At 38.8% G+C, this 16,734-nt stretch overlaps 1 protein-coding gene and 1 long non-coding RNA gene across 3 annotated transcripts in view; one reads left to right on the top strand and one right to left on the bottom strand.

The window, feature by feature from the left end:
• Nucleotides 1–16,734, bottom strand: part of LOC147845367 (uncharacterized) — a 55,467-nt gene that overhangs the window by 20,811 nt on the left and 17,922 nt on the right. The gene's annotated exons all lie outside the window — the stretch shown is intronic.
• Nucleotides 150–11,081, top strand: LOC141381077 (uncharacterized). 2 transcript variants are annotated; one of them, XR_015480272.1, is made up of 4 exons: nt 150–332; nt 7,903–8,056; nt 8,879–9,926; nt 10,694–11,081. XR_015480272.1 is itself a non-coding variant. In XM_087243859.1 (3 exons), the coding sequence occupies exons 2-3, from the start codon at nt 8,002–8,004 to the stop codon at nt 9,580–9,582; spliced, it is 759 nt and encodes a 252-aa protein (XP_087099985.1). In that variant the 5' UTR covers nt 150–332; nt 7,903–8,001; the 3' UTR covers nt 9,583–11,081. The 2 variants fall into 2 exon arrangements, 1 of the variants encoding a protein (XP_087099985.1); XM_087243859.1 differs by having other exon boundaries at nt 8,879–11,081.

Here is a 16,734-nt window from a genome sequence, read left to right as displayed (position 1 = left end):
TAAGAGGGACAAGATCCATTTGATATTTAAATATATTTCCCAGTAGTACACGTTTGTTTGTTTTGAGCGCTGCCCCTTTAAGAGTTCACGCATGCGCAAAAGCAGAAAGCGCACGTCCCTTTTAGAGCGCGCAGTGTGAAGCGGGAGTCACACAGAGAGAGATGTAGTGGATACAGCAGTGAAGGAGAGGAAGATTCCCGTTTTCCATCAGTTTGTGAGTGTGTAGTGGCTGCAGTCGTGTGATTGTGCTTCATTTGCTGCTCACACGATCGTTGTTCCTGCATGTAAGAAATCTCCGTGGAGAATTGAGAGCAAACTACTGGAGACTGAGCGTGAGTGAAGCTGACTAATGTTACAAGAGTTATAACATGTTTAACATACGCGTTTTGACCTGTGGTGGCGTCAAACTGCTGAAATGAACTTAAATTACACTTTCAGTTTTGATCGTACAGATAAGATCAATACATCAATTGAATCTGTTATGTGTGTACTTTTTGTTGTGTACACTCACAACAACAACAACAAACGTGTGTGTTTTTGCAAAATAAGGAAAACAAACAGTGTAGGCATTCTGTCTTTTCTCTCTCCGTGATCTGCTTTTAGAAACGCGTCGGTAAAACGCACACAGGTGAGACATGCATTTCTAGAAAGCTTAAAGTGTCTACTTTTAAACGCAGCTATGCATGTTGAAAACAAACATAGCTTGATAAAGTAATCAGTATGAAATCAACGCTATGTCTAGTTTCTCAGTCTGATCTCATTAGTTTTAATGCGACCACGCCCACTGGACATTGTTATTACAAGCGTCTGAGACGCGAGCAGACTGTGGGAGTAGGGGGAGGCTGCAGACTTGGATCCAGACAGATCTACGGCCTAAGCAGTTTTACGGCCCAGGCAGTTTTACGCCCCTGTTGTTCCTGTTGTGTCCAGTAGAGGGAGGCAGTACAGTATTATATTAAGCCTACAGAACTTTATCACACCCAACCAAACGCAACACCATGAAGAGGTAGCCTATCTATGTTAAATACGTGTTTATAACTTTAGCAAACATGTAACTTAAACCTTTTTTTATTAGATTAAGGTCGATATGAGTGTATGTCAACACAAACAAATTGGTGTAATATAACAGCAATGTGTTAGTTTGACTCAATTTTAGCTATGTGCAGGCCAGCTACATGTTCTACTTTAACAAAACAGTAAAATAACATTAATCTACATAAGAAAGTGAGTTATGTAGGCTAATTTTCTTTTACCTTTTTGTCTCAGCAAGGAAGTAATTATTATATACTTTATAATTTAAAGATATATATTTTCTCATAGATTAGACAATACACTTGCATGGTCTGGGTTGTCAGCCAAATCTACACTTCAACAACACTACATTATTCCTCCAAATTTGACTTTCTTAAATATTGAAATAAATCTAAACAGATCTGAAAATTTAATTGATTTTATTTTAATTTTAAAATTGCATTACTTTCAATTACAATCAATATAATACAATCCTGTTCTAGTTTAAACAATTAAACTATCATATATCTATAAATGCATATAGAAACTCACAATTATAAATGGTCTACTCATTTTTGTTCATATAGCTGTACAGTACATTTTATATATTACCAATGAAGTTTGTATTGCACATGCAATCATATTGTTTATCCCTTATTTTTTCACAATATTTATTGTAACAATACCTCTGCATTCTTATCCAAGCACATCATTACTCCATATTACACTGTATTGTTTGGTTTTTATTTTGTTATTTTCAAAATGCAAATTTATATATAAACAATACAACAAATGCATATCTCTATATGAAAACGTATAGGTAGACTACAATTAACCATTACAGTATCCAACAACTTGTTTTTAATTTTTTAAATTAAATGAATCTAAATTAATTTGCAATAGAGCTTTTGCAAATCTGGAATTATTTGGTGAGTGTATCAATTCTGCATATTATATATTTTATAACTCACTTTATGATACATTAATCTAGCGTTCATATTTAGCGTAATCTAATTAAAATTATATATATTTATTTACAGGACATTAAATAATCTGGGAGCGTTGACTTCAAATGTATTATGTGGTCATGTATCTTTCATCCCCCCCCCCCCCCCCCCCCTACTGAACGCATTAGGAACAACAGGGGCGTAAAGCTGTGGGGCGTAAAACTGCCTTGGTCGTAAAACTGCCTGGATCCAAGTCTGCAGACGCCCCATATAGGACTGTGGTCAGAAAAACACGTCACTAAAATTAAAGGAAACTCGGCAAATAGTCAACAAAGATTATGATTTCTGATATCTATGTAAAGCTTGATATGTGTACTTTTGCATTAACCAATTCAAGTCGAAAACAAATGATCTCTTTGTATGTAATCCGTATAAAAGTAAGGAATGTTCGGATTCTCCTATATCGCCTCATTACAGCAGCGTGCTCCCGCCTCTCAGTTAGCGCGCTTCATATGTAAATCCAGATGTGAAAACAACGGAGGTAAAGGACCAGAAAGAGAGCAAAAGTAGACAAGAAGTGCTCCGAGTTTGGTCAGTAATGAGAGTAATGATTGTCTGTGTTATGCCGACAATCTGTTAGATGAGGATGTAGCCTTCAACTTCACAAAAATGTATAAAAACGCTACGGAAGTAGACCAGGATCTAATAATCCTGCGTCTGTGAGTCTCCGCTGATGTCAAGAAGGCCAGTTGTTACAGTGAAATACTGCCTTTTTCCTGCGCCCCTCCTCATCACAACAGACCTGTCTGCAAGACTACATTTCTAAAAGTCCTTTGTAAGTTTATTAATCTGTGAATACCGAATTAGAGGATGATAACTTGCGCCAAAAGCTGCTGTGATGCACGCGACTGTTTAAAAGATTTCATTATCGCACATGATGTTGTTTTTCACCTGCTTTCTTTTGCTCAGTTATTTTTGTTAATATGGATTAATCATCATTCTTTAAAATAACATTGCTCTAATATGAGATTACCAAAACTAACTCAGAATCGTATTATTATAATTCAAACTTTGTATATACTATTCCATATATTTATGATGTATTGTTTTTTAACTAATTTAAGATGTTTGACATCATTAAGATAATATGTTGCATTTCGGCATGTTTTTAACTTATTTATAAAATATTCATAGACATAAAGTTAAATAAAAATATCCTGGGTTTGAGAAATATTGTGTTCCTGGACTTCACTGAGCTTAATAGTTTAATGTATGAAATTGTGAATGAGCTTGACTGATGATGTCTTAAATAATAATGTTAAAAAAACAACATTTATCAAAATGAATAGCTCTCATTTTGCAACTAAACTCTTCATTTACTAAAAAAATAATTTAAATTAAATAAAAATCAGTAGATTTGCTATGTGTAAGTTTAAAGGTTTGCAGAGTTTTATAGAGTGTGCTGACTCTCACAAAAGTTAAATCTCCATTTATTTTGTGTGATTAATATATTTTAAATAAACCGCAAACAAAAAGTAAATAAACTTTCCTCTGATTCCTTCTTGAAACTCTTCTCTCCTAGTCGCATACTGTACCTGTCTGATGGCTCATTATGCAGGTCTTTGTCTTCAGGTGTGACTCACTGCATAGTAATGATAGTTCACACCTTCCCGCATAAACCAATCTCACTTAAAAAGTGACTCAGGCCCCGTTTACACTAGTGCGTTTTAGTTTGAAAACGCATAAGTTTTGCTACGGTTACGCCATCCGTCCACACTACGCCGGAGTTCTCGAGCGCCGAAAACGGAGCTTTTTGGAAACGCTGGAGAGGCCGTTTTCATTCTAAAACGCTGTTGCTCCGTCTCAGTGTGGATGGGGAAAGACGGAGACATCTGAAAACGGAGGCGGGGTTGCAAACGTTCGCCTATCTGATTGGGGCTTTTCCTCAATATTAAGTAGCCCACACACAGTTCAGTCTCGCATCCTCTTATTGTAAGTTAAGACTTCGCAAGGTTGATCAAGGCTGCAGTCTCCCCCTTCTCAGTTTGATATGGAAAACATACCGAGGACACGCGTAAATCTTCAAAGGGAACAGTGTACTTTATAACTTCATTCACATCACCTTGGCTACGTTGTTTCACTTTCTCAACAATAAAATGTAAACATGATTTAAGGAACTGCCTATTTTCTTTTTAATATTAGCAACTTAGACAGCAGAAATGCTGAGGTGTCGTGCTGCATATATGAGCGTCATCTTCACTGTGTGGACATTTATAACAAAACGGAGCCGATAACAACTGCCTCCTTTCAATTTCAGTGAAAATACGAAACGCACCCTCTCTTTTGCTGAATATCAGTTTTAATAATTGATAATTATAAGTATAACATACAATAAGTTTATACATTGCAGGAAATAAAGGCAAGCGATCAGTCAATGTACCTGGATTAATCATTAACTTATCTTTGCGCTTAACCAAAACATGTTACCCGTGAACAAGTAACTTAATAGATTCCAATGACCAAAGTCAGGGAATATGTCGTTAGATAAAGACAACAACATGAATGAAATATCACGTTTAGCAAATATAGTGAGATTAGATCCAGCGGGAGATGCTTGATGAGCAGTCCGACAAGCAGAGCTCTCATCTGGGTAGAAATGCTGGAGCGCTTGCCCGAGAGTGTGTGTGTGATCACGTGATGTGCGTTTTCAGCGTTTTGGTGTGGACGGAGAGCAGTTCAGAAACGCTGGGTAAAACGCGAGTGTGGACGCGGATCGTTTTCATTCTACAACGCCGTTTTAAAACTAAAACGCACTAGTGTAAACGGGGCCTTAGAATTTTTAATTCATTGTATTGTTTTCTGTGAGCAAGTGAACAAGATGATTCTCACATCATTTTGAAGCAAAAACACTAGACTACCAGATCCAGTTCTCAAGAGTCTTGTGCACAAATGTTCTCTGTGTGTTTCACAGTCTTGTTTCAGTGACTTCAAAATGTTAGTTTTTCACTGGCCACGCATAAACGTTTCTTTCTCAAAAACACAAACACATATAAACATGCTGCTTAGGTATGATTGTAGCCCAACTTGTGCTGTTTACAGTGTTATCACACTTTAGCCATTCATATGTTTTTAAGATACTGAAAACAACACAAATGTCAGTGCATGTCCAAACTTCTCCAGAGCCCCAAAACACCCTCACTCGCTGATGTAAACAGAAGCACTTACATTTAAAACACAGAATAATATACGGTTTAAAAACGCTGTGATGTAAGCTGTTATACTTTAATAAAAGCAATACATGCTGGACTGCAGAAATAAACCATCTTTTATACTCTAGCCTGAACATGAGCACAAATAATATATTCTCTTATATCAGGGTTGTTGGTATTTGTTATCTTCATAGGGGTAGAAATAACACTTGTAAAATATGAACAATAACATATAAACAACACGTACATTTTAGGAAAGGTTTTTATTTTTAATTAGCATCAACAGAACCCAAAATATAGCCTACACACCATAACGATTTACCATGCGGGAACAATCGTGCGTTTAGAAGATAAATACAGCAAGATTACTAAATATCAACAGGATATTTACACATCCCAACCCTGCAATTTGTCCATTTGTGCAAAAAAACTTTGCAGTATTAATACAATGTCCATCTGCTGCAACATCACTTGTATATTGTTTATTAATTTTCGCTTGAATTGTTTATCCAATGCCTTTAATGTTTAGTTGGAGTTTTCAAATAAAACGCCAACAGTAAATGATGTAAATAAATAATATCTAACATTTACAGCTCTATTAGGCTATATAAGATTTGGTTTCAATAATGTTTTATAACAGCAAATTCAGTGGATTACTTAATAACATGCCAAAACTTAAAATGCAGAGACGTCCTGTAAAGCAAGTTCAAATAACCTTACAGGAGATCAACGTGGAGATTATTATTTAGACACATAAAGAGAATTACTGCTAACGATCTCCTGTATTTTCCCCGTACTTAAATTAGTTTATTTGTCATTTATTGTGCAGTTTTATTGTCATGTTTAGCCTATATTGAATTTCTTAATTCTTGTGCACTACAAAATTTATTCAATTTTATTATTATTAAATACTTGCGCAATCAGTACAGCTTTATTGTTATTTTTTTTTTCCTTTATTTGAATATATGATGTTTGCATTTTTATTCAAAGGTTAAACTCAGCGCTACGCTTTGCGTTTACATAGTAGCCTGCGTTTGCTGTCATATCAACACAAATGGTTGTAATGACGTTAACAAAGGTGAGGGTTTTATAAAATAAAGATTCAATCATGGCAGCTCCAGGCCGCAGCACACATAACCTACTCGTGGCGTCGCGGGTCGATTCCGACTCGCATGCGGCAGCGTCAGCTCGCTCGGCCGCCGCATCTGGCTCGATTGACTCGGGCTGGAATCGGCAGTGAGTCCAGGCATCCGGAGTATGTCCAGCAGAGGTAGTCTCCGGCAGGCGAGAACTGGCCCGAGTGTATTCTGCTATCTGGGTGGTTAGGCGTGTATCAGCAAACTAAGGCCATGTCTACACTAATCCGGATAAATTTGAAAACGGAGTTTTCCTCTAAAAACGCTTCACGTTCACACTGTCGTTTCTATTCGTTTTCCAAAACTTTGTCATCCACACTGAAACGACTACCAATGCTTTCAACCTGTACTGCGCATGCGTGAAACGTAAGACGCTTCGTCATGCGTCATTTCCGGCTGACGTTTATTTTCTTTCCGGCTCTTTGAAACGTTGCGGCAAAATGCCAAGGAAAAGCACAGAGTTTTTTAAATGGACTGGCAATGAAGTAGAGTTGCTGCTTCGAGTAACACATGAATACAAAGTTGCAAAAGAGAGTGGAAATGTAGACTGGGAGACGTGCCAAAACAAATACGCCGATATACTGGACCGCTTTAAAGAACAGTATCCTGCTGATGACGCTGCTTACCCTCACAGTAAGGACGACATCACTAAAATCATAATCACAACGAAAATAAAGTAAACGAATTAGTAACATGACTGAGTTTCACATGAAAAAAAACGCGTCATTGTTTTCGAAAGACTCTGTTTTCACAGTCTACACTACGACACGAAAAAGGCTTTTTTTAAAATTTATCCACTTTGGAGAGCGTTTTCAAAAAGATACGTTTTTGTTTCCTAAAAACGCGTCTCAGTGTGGATGGAAGGGCAAAACGGAGACAAAATATGCGTTTTCAAATGAAAATGCATTAGTGTGGACATGGCCTAATAAAGCCCGAAAAAAGCCCTGACCTTAGCGAATAAACAGTGTTCCACTAGATCATGTTTGTCAGAAACTGTAGTTTACTGCTGAACTCATTTTGTCATGGTAAAATAACACAGAAATCCAATAATAACACTTCAGTCTCCTGCCGAAGCTCAGACGCGCTGCTTTGAGAAACTGTCAATCACAGCTGTCAATCACGATGACACGCCCAGCATTAAATTACTGCTAAAAACAAACTGTTTACACAAATGAAGATCTGCACCTATTTCAGCACAATAACCAGTGCCTTAATCCACCAGAACCATCTTTCAGGACAGTTTATTGCAAGTGTAATCATTTTTTTATTTGGGCTCAAGTCTCCTTCATTAACACGGAGGAGGCGGGCTTTATGACTTGTACTGCAGCCAGCCCCCAGGGGGCGATCTAACGGCCGAGACCTTCACTCAAACGCAGGCTTGCGGCACACTTGTCCTGGACACATTCATTAGTCTGCAAAAGCGCTTTAAGTGCTCATGCTCATCTCTATAATGTAGATGTGGAATGTGCTCATCTCTTGTGTTGTCTATTGGTTTATTAGACATCAATAGGCCGCTGGCTTTGTTTTGCACACGCTACACTACATTAGTCTTGGCAGATCTGTTTCTCTGTTAGTGAAGCTCCTCCTCCTTCATTTCAGCTATAAATACTGGAATATTCCCATCAGTCTACAAGTGAGGACGAGCATCAGACCTTCAGACAGAAGTCAAATCTGAGTTTATTGAAGGACAGTGGGAAGATGAGTGATCCAGAACCCTGCAGAATTACAGATGAAGACACTGAAGAACAAACAGGTTTGTGTTTATTCCTGATTCAGAAAAAGCTTTGAACACTTCATCTGATGTATCGTCTGCACTATAGGCAAAAGAGTTCAAGAGTTTCAATAAAAGGAGAAGTGTAAATTCACTTTCTATTCTCAGGGGGAAACAGAGATGGACACTCAGCTGTCTTTTATTTTCATCTTTATTACACATTTATGATCATAAGGTCGAAGTAAATTTGATCTGAGCTCATTTATTTGACATCTATAAGTTTGTTTAAATGGGACATGTAAAAGTGCTGGATCTTCATTTATGCTGCAGACCTACAAAAGAAATGTCTACAAATGGAGTCTTTTCACTTCACATTTTGCTCTGATTGTTGATGACTGACGACCCCAAATCAGATCAAGTGGGACAGTATGGGGAACACAGATAAAGAGAGAAAGAAGCCACACACAGTCACATTCTCAGTGAAGTGAACTATCGACGGTGTAAATAAATATTCACTGATATATCTTTTAGCGATTTATTGTTGTAAAAAACAGTCAGAACAGAAAAATGAGCGCAGAGTTATTCAACCAGCCCCGTGCGCTGGCTTCCTCTTCTACATACCACAATGAATTTTCTTTTTAAGGTAACAGAGGGGGCGCTCTATATATATATATAAAACCATAAACAATGTTAACCCCTTCCTTCCCATTAGTATTTCAATGTATGCAAGTGGAGAGATACAATATAACCCAGTTCCTATTGTCTGCAATGAAATAAAAGAAATTATTTGTGTTTTCCAGACTGTCCCAATGTTTTCTGATTTGGGGTTGCACTAAAAACTGAACCTCTTTACCTTGATTTTAGATCTTACTGAAGAGAATGAGGAGAGTGAAGATGATGAACTCCTAAAAGCTGAGAAAACACCTCATTTACAGACTGAAGATGCTTTAATGCAAAGAGACAAGAATCGATTGACCTGCAGTCAGTGTGGGAAGACTCTGGCAAACAAGTATATTCTTAATGAACACATGATGATCCACACTGGAGAGAAACCATTCACATGCACTCAGTGTGGGACGAGTTTCAGACACTCATCAAACCTCAATGAACACATGAAGGTCCACAAAGGAGAAAGAACCCACAGATGTGATCAATGCGGGAAAACATTCTTGAGGGCGCCAGGGCTGAAAGTCCATCTCAGAACTCATACAAAGGAGAAGCCTTATTCATGCTCTGAGTGTGGAAAGAGTTTTACACAGCTGTCACATTTAATGCAACATCAGAGGATCCACACTGGTGTTAAAGAGTATATGTGCTTTGAGTGTGGGAAGACTTTTATTACAGCTGCAGAACTGCAACGACACCAGAGGATCCACACTGGAGAGAAACCGTACAAGTGTTCACACTGTGATAAGAGATTCAGTCAGTTCACACATCTGAAAACACATGAGAGACTTCACACTGGAGAGAAACCGTACTCATGTGATCAGTGTCTGGAGAGATTCACACACTCGGGGCAGCTTAAGAAACACCTGAAAGTCCACACTGGAGAAAAGCAGCACACATGACATCAGGGTTTGAGTCATTTTTATGAATTGATTGTACCATAGACGGCCCCATTCCAGGCGATCACAGGCCTTTTTCTGCATCTATAAAGAGAAGGCCGGTAGGTGTTTTCAACTTCCCCGATTCAGACATGTAATACTCTGCCAACATTATCTGAGGCCAAACGTCCTATTATAAAACCTGATTGGTGTGGATGAACTCATTTATGAATCGCTGACGTCTTCATTAATCAGAGAAATAGCTCTGTACTCAGAGCAGAGATCTTCCTCAGGTTTAGGTAAAACAGTAATTAAGGCAGTATTAAGATCCTTATGAAAATGGCCTTTGGTGATTCGTTTATTGAATTGTAAGAGGCTAAATGATCATATGCATTTGTTTATATGACAAAACATGCTTTTTGACTCAAGAAGGTCCATACTGACTACAAAGCCAGATACTGATAAGATCAGGGCCTGTTGTGTGGACTTTGGGGGTTTTATGGTGTGGTCGCATGTTGATTGGTCAGTTTGAATGTCTCAGCATTGGTGGTCACATGGTCAAGAAAGATATAAGATAGGTGGTAAACTCGAGCTCTGTCTCTTTTCCTGGCCTGCTTCTCTCCTGCTCTGCTCCTCTCCTCCTCTGGAGTCTATCTTCTCTGACTCTACTGCAATCAGGCTTCTGGGCCTGCTCTCTTTGTCTCTCTCCCTCCCCCCGTGTCTCTCCTTCTAACTCTGCTAACTTTAATTTTACATTTAAGCTGGGTACAATTTATACCATATGTTTTATCATTTCATATTTGATCATTTCATACAGTTATTTTGTAATTAATACAGTTGTAACAATCGAGAATTATTGACATTAAATCATCTCATTTTCAAGTATTTGTGAATTACTTTTGATTTAACATCAACACTTAATTGTTCCATATTGCAATACAATACAATCACATAATATCAACGCTCTCCCACATTTATAGCTATTAACACTGCCCTTATTACTGTTTTTGGTATGAGATTGCAGAAGAATGGTTTGACTAGAAATGTAGAGTTTTTTACCATCATGCTGATCACTTTTTAGTCACTCGGCAGAACTACAGTTCGAACCGCTGTGGTTTAAAGACCGTTCTTACAGAATTAACAAAACTCGGGATTCAAACTCGCAAAAATAGACCCAACATAAGACAATCTATTAGCTATCTAACTGAGCTACCAAAGACTGACTGTTGCTCAGTTGCTTTTGTAGTTTTATCGCAAGCAGTCAAATCATGTTCATACTTGTGCCATGATACAGATGAGACGAGATGCAGACATTTGTTTATCTGGCCTGATCTTGTAATTCTGTTTAAAATGAAATGGGGAGAAGACTGTGATTTATAACGGCTATCTAGCAGAACATTGTTGTCATTTAGAGCGATTCTGAGAAAATATCAGCTCGTGTGGCTTTGTAGACGCAAGATAACACGACTCAATGGGACTCTGATTGCATAATATTGTATATTAAATATTGTTTGTGCCATCAATTCGTCTCTTCTTGTTTTGTTTCTCTCTTTAAATTAGCAGGATTTGAACGCGGGTAGCATAAGACCGTCCAGTGATGTCATTTCCAAAATGTTCAATAACAGCTCAACTGAACTATATTACACGGTCAAAAAACTGTCTCGCTTCCATCTTCATGACACAACTTCATCCTTCCCGGAAGTGACATCAGCATATACTCAATAATAAAAAATTTAATTACTTTTATTAAAATATTTTAAAGTTTTGCCTTTCACAATATTATTAATTTAACATGAATAAAACAATGAACTTATGGCTCTTACACATTTAGTCATTTTAGTCATACAAATGAGGACAAGGAAGCAGTTTACACAACTATAAGAGCAACAATGAAAAAGTGCTGTAGGCAAGTTTCAGGTGTGTAAAGTGTAAGAAGCAAAGCATTAGTAGTGTAAGATTTTTTTTTTTTGTATAGTTAGTGGTGGAGTCAGAGAGGCAATTGCAGCTTAGGAAGTGAAGTGGAGATTAAATAGTTGAGTTTTTAGTGGTTTCTTGAAGACAGCGAGTGACTCTTCATTCCACCAACTGGGCAGATTGAATACGAGAGTTCGGGAAAGTGATTTCTTCCCTCTTTGGGATGGAACCACGAGGCGACGTTCATTCACAGAACGCAAGTTTCTGGAGGGCACATACATCTGCAGAAGTGAGAGCAGATAAGAAGGAGCAAGGCCAGAAGTCGCTTTGTAGGCAAACATCAGAGCTTTGAATTTGATGCGAGCAGCAACTGGCAGCCAGTGCAAACGGATGAGCAGCGGAGTGACATGTGCTCTTATAGGTTCATTAAAGACCACTCGTGCTGCTGCGTTCTGAAGCATCTGAAGAGGCTTGACATTACTAAATCTTTCCTTAGACTTCACAAACCTGAAACTTGCCTACAGCACTTCTTCATTGTTGCTCTGATAGTTGTGTAAATTGCTTCCTTGTCCTCATTTGTAAGTCGCTTTGGATAAAAGCGTCTGCTGAATGACTAAATGTAAATGATAGAGTTAGCTGGAAGCCCGGCTAGTAGAGAGTTGCAATAATCCAGTCTGGAGAGAACAAGAGCTTAAACAAGGAGTTGAGCTTATAAATATATATTAGATATATTAGACATAGATAAGTTGGTGGTTCATTCTGCTGTGGCGACCCCGGATTGATGGAGGAACTAAGCCGAAAAGAAAATGAATGATAATATGTTGCATAATAATATCGTCATTGTATTAATTTTTTTTGTAAAATCTGTATGTACGTTACACGTGTGAGCATGGGTCAAGAGTTAACACGACTCCTAAGACACAGGTACACATGAGTCTACAACTATGAACAAACATGGTTTGAGCAACTGATGAAGCATCGTTTAGTCAACTCTTCTATCAGCGGGAGAGTTTGTAGAAGCACATTAACGCGAGTACATGTAACTAAACAACATGTAAACATGTTAACATCGATGGAAACATGTCAACACGGGTCCACAAGCACAGCATACTGTGACTGATCAAGATATTAAAACAGACCATTTCATGTGTAGTTCTGAGTAGCTCAGTTATGTGAGTTGATTGATGCGTGTGCTGAGCGTTTCGACTACACGAGTTCAAATCTCAATATATTTAGATTAGTTTTGGTGATATACTGTTCTGCTACACCGATATTAGAGTCAATAATGCTCACTATGACACTGACACCAAGTAATAAGAGTCTTTATTTGGTATTTGCATGTTTTGTTGCTGTGAAAAAGTGACGAATCTGCAAACGTGAATAGCTTACATCTGGAAAGAGACACCTGTTTACACGGTCACCAGTTAAACAGTAACACCGGCTCGATCTGGCCAATGGCAGCAGGAGACTCTCAGGTGCGAAAGGGTCAAACACAAATGTAACGGAGGCCAGCTAGTGGGTGCTGTGCAGGTAAAACCTCACTCCTCTGACCTCTAAAGGTGCTCTAGCGACAAACGCTAAAGGCCATGGTCTTTAGCCTCCTTGGTAGAGCGCTCGACTCCCATGTGGAAGGTCGCCGGTTCGAAACCAGCTCGGAGCGGGTTGGGTGGCGTAGAGCCGGCAGGGGTTACACAAACACCTGCAGCGCGGATTATATTTACTTGTAAAAGGCTTACAGTAAGATTATATATTAAATACATTCTCAAATACGAAAACGAAGGAGGGTTTTGCTATAATTCTAGGTAGTTTCAGTTAGTTTTGTATGTACACACTACAGATTCAGTTCTAGTTGTTGAAAAAACTCTCGTTTTTTGTTTTTATTTCAGTTAACGACAATTATTTTACATTTTAGTTTTCGTTCGTTTTTGTTAACTTAATAACCTTGCTGTAAACATAATTTAATTATAACTGCAGATCAATGACATTACAAAGCCTACTGTAACACATATGAACACAGTCTCTGATATGACACCACTTACAGTAAAACTACACACAGCAGACATTTAGTGCTTATTTGGATTCAAAAACAACACACAATATAGCGCACAGTCAGAGCAGAGCTCTCATCTGTGTGTGTGTAATCTTCAGCAGCACATGCAGCCATTCTGAGTTCATAATAGTCCAGAAGATGATGATAATAGTTGCTGCTTAGCTTTTTGTGCTTCACTCTCACGTTTGTCCATTTCTGAAAGGATCGAATATCAGAGCACTTCAATAATCACGCACACTTGTATTATCATCAGCTCAAGAAGTGCGTTATTTCAAATATAGACGCGCAGCGAGCAACTGCAGCTCTCTGGAGAACGTCAAACAGCTCGGCCTCGCAAAACAACAGCAGGACACAGGAGATTTCGTTCTTCTTGGCTTTGTGGCTGTACATCAAGACGACAACAAGGTTTGTTTGAGCTCGAGTTGACCATGGCTGGTTATTATGTGTATATATTTATATGGTGTAATGTCTCGGCTGTGTTATTAAAAATGGCGGGTCCTTTGTGTTTATTCTCCTGCTTCTGCAAGTATCTCTGTGAACCAATAGCGTTCAGCTGCGCATCTTGCTCTGCCTTTTGGTATCGTTTAGTCCTGCTAGGCACCGTTTGTAAAGGGTGACCAAAAAGTGGTTCGGTTAATAAAGGCAGGACGACATTATTTGTCTTTCCCATGGTGCATGTAACGGAGGCCAGCTAGTTAGTACTGTGCAGGTAAACCCTACTCCTCTGACCTCTAAAGACGCTCTAGCGACAGACGCTAGAGGTTATGGTCTTTAGCCTCCTTGGTAGAGCACCCGACTCCCATTCGGAAGATTGCCAGTTCGATCCCTGCTCTGCGTGAACAGATGCCCAGAAGTCGGAATCTACATTTGCTGACAGACAGTCTGACCAGCTTATCGTAATTAAGGGAGATGACGGTCCGACTCTATTTAATTGGATGAACATTTTTTAGTTTTATGCTTTACCCAGAATATAAAAATACCTATAAACACATTTAGATCATTTACTGTCATCATTACTATTGGACTGTGAAGAGACTTTCAAACAGCACAACAACAAATGTTTCTGAAGACAATCACCTACTGCACCTTTAGTTTATGAAGAGTGATGCATCAAAAACACTGACTTTGTATAATTGTTTCAGTAGTTTGTGATGTATGTTAAAGTGTGCCCCCTAAAAGTACAAGTGCCCCCTCATGCATCCCTGTGCACATTTTCCCAATGCGCCTGTGTTGTGTTTCTATTATTCAGTTTTTTTGTTTAAAACTTTATTAATCCCCTTGAGGCAATTCATTCCAACATGGTGATGCATCACATATAACAAGAATGACACACTTAACACAATAATCATCAGCTTATTATTGTTTATTGTTGTCTATTTATTAAATATCTATTGTATATATTAGTTAAATGTTTAGTTTATGTTTAGTGTGTGTCATATCTTGTTTTAAATTGCACATTGGAGTATGGGAGAAACGCAATTTCAGTCTGCTGTGTAATGTACTGTTGCATGGTTTGATTGACAATAAAGTTGACTTGACTTGATCAACACAAAAACTCGCATAATAATCATCGATTAACTACATTAATTACGTAGCCTATTTACTTCAGGCACAAAAGTAAATTCATAACGATTTGTGGAACATCTTAAGCTGCGCTCACACTGGACTTTTCTCCCCATAGACTTCCATTCATACACACGCGAATGCGTCAGACCGGAAACGCAGGGTCATTAAGTTTCGCAGGTCGCTGCGGTGCAACGTTTAAGCTTGGTGAACTCTGACCTGCGAAATCGCATCACTTGACTGTGTGAGATGAATCGAGGATCAAAACATGACCTCTCTAGACAGGTATTTAAACATGGAGCAATCGCTAGCTTTATTTAAAAGTCTAATAATCCTGTTTAATCCTGCCCTTTTTGCAGCACTGCAAGACAGAATTTCACACACACAAACTCCAGTGTGACCGCAGCATTATAGTCCATAGACGTCGACCAAGGGGCATGCACTGAGTGTTTATTTAAGGGGTGTGCGCTGTCTCCCAGTATTTCATGTGCCATCCTCAACACCTGCTGTTCATAATAGCATGCAAGACTTTGCTGGAAAACTCCCAACTTATATTCCTCTGTTTCCACAGGGATAGGCTACAGGTGCTGTCTCTATTCTTAATGCAGGCATCTGACATTCATCATTTCACAGCCAAAAAATCAATTAAGGCTGCGTCCAAAACCGCCTACTACTCAGTAGGTACTGCATTTGTATTTAAGCGTACTACTCGACCGTAAGAAAAGTACATTCTATACAGTATGAATGTGAAAAGTATGAATGGAATTCAGACGTACTACATTCGCCATTTTGACATTGTCACGTGACGTATCTGCGTAATTTGCGTCGCTTTACTCCCGTTCATGAATTTGCTCGCAGGACAGCATGCATGCGATGCGCACTCCAGATTCTCGCCGGAAGTAGTAAGTCATCCGGGTACTTCTCGCATACTGATTTTCGAATTGTATGAATTCGGACATGCTACTCGGCTCGCATACTGATTTTAGCGTACTATATAGTATAGAAGTATGCGGTTTCGGACGCAGCCTAAGTGAAAAATGTAAAGGTGGCGCAGTGGGTAGCACTGTGGCCTCACAGCAAGAAGGTTGCTGGTTTGAGTCCCAGCTGGGTCAGTTGGTGTTTTTGTGTGGAGTTTGCATGTTCTCCCCATGTTGGCGTGGGTTTCCTCTGGGAGCTCCAGTTTCCCCCACAAGTCCAAACACATGCGCTATAGGGGAATTGGGTAAGCTTTGTATGAGTGTGTGTGTGTGTGTGTGTGTGTGTGTGTGTGTGAATGAGTGTGTATTGTGTTGCTGCCGGAAAGGTATCTGCTGTGTAAAACATATGCTGGAATAGTTGGCGGTTCATTCCACTGTGGCAACCCCTGATAAATAAGAGATTAAGCTAAAGGAAAAATGAAAAGAAAACCAAACAAAAAAGATCTGAAACGGTCACCTGTGGGCTCCATATAGACATGTGTGCTCTCGTGTTTATTTATTTTAAGAGGAGTAAAATTAACAATATGTGGTTTCAACAACATCTGCAAACCACATCCTGAGATGGTCTGAGCGTTCAGATTTATATCCATCCCAAGGACATTTAGCTTCATACTGAGCAGCAGTGAACAGCCCCTATGATTCAGGAGGTGGACACAGTCTAATAAAGGTATA

The sequence above is a fragment of the Danio rerio genome, chromosome 3 (genome assembly GCF_052040795.2).
Source record: "Danio rerio strain M-AB ecotype USA chromosome 3, GRCz13ab, whole genome shotgun sequence".
Lineage (NCBI taxonomy): Eukaryota > Metazoa > Chordata > Actinopteri > Cypriniformes > Danionidae > Danio > Danio rerio.
This window is presented reverse-complemented; position numbering and strand designations above follow the sequence as displayed.

What these genes read in the sequence shown, in the direction of transcription:
- LOC141381077 (XM_087243859.1), top strand. Translation starts at nt 8,002, where the DNA reads ATGAGTGATCCAGAACCCTGCAGAATTACAGATGAAGACACTGAAGAA. An exon ending in AGACACTGAAGAACAAACAG is followed by an intron (nt 8,057 to 8,878) that starts GTTTGTGTTTAT and finishes CCTTGATTTTAG; the next exon opens with ATCTTACTGAAGAGAATGAG.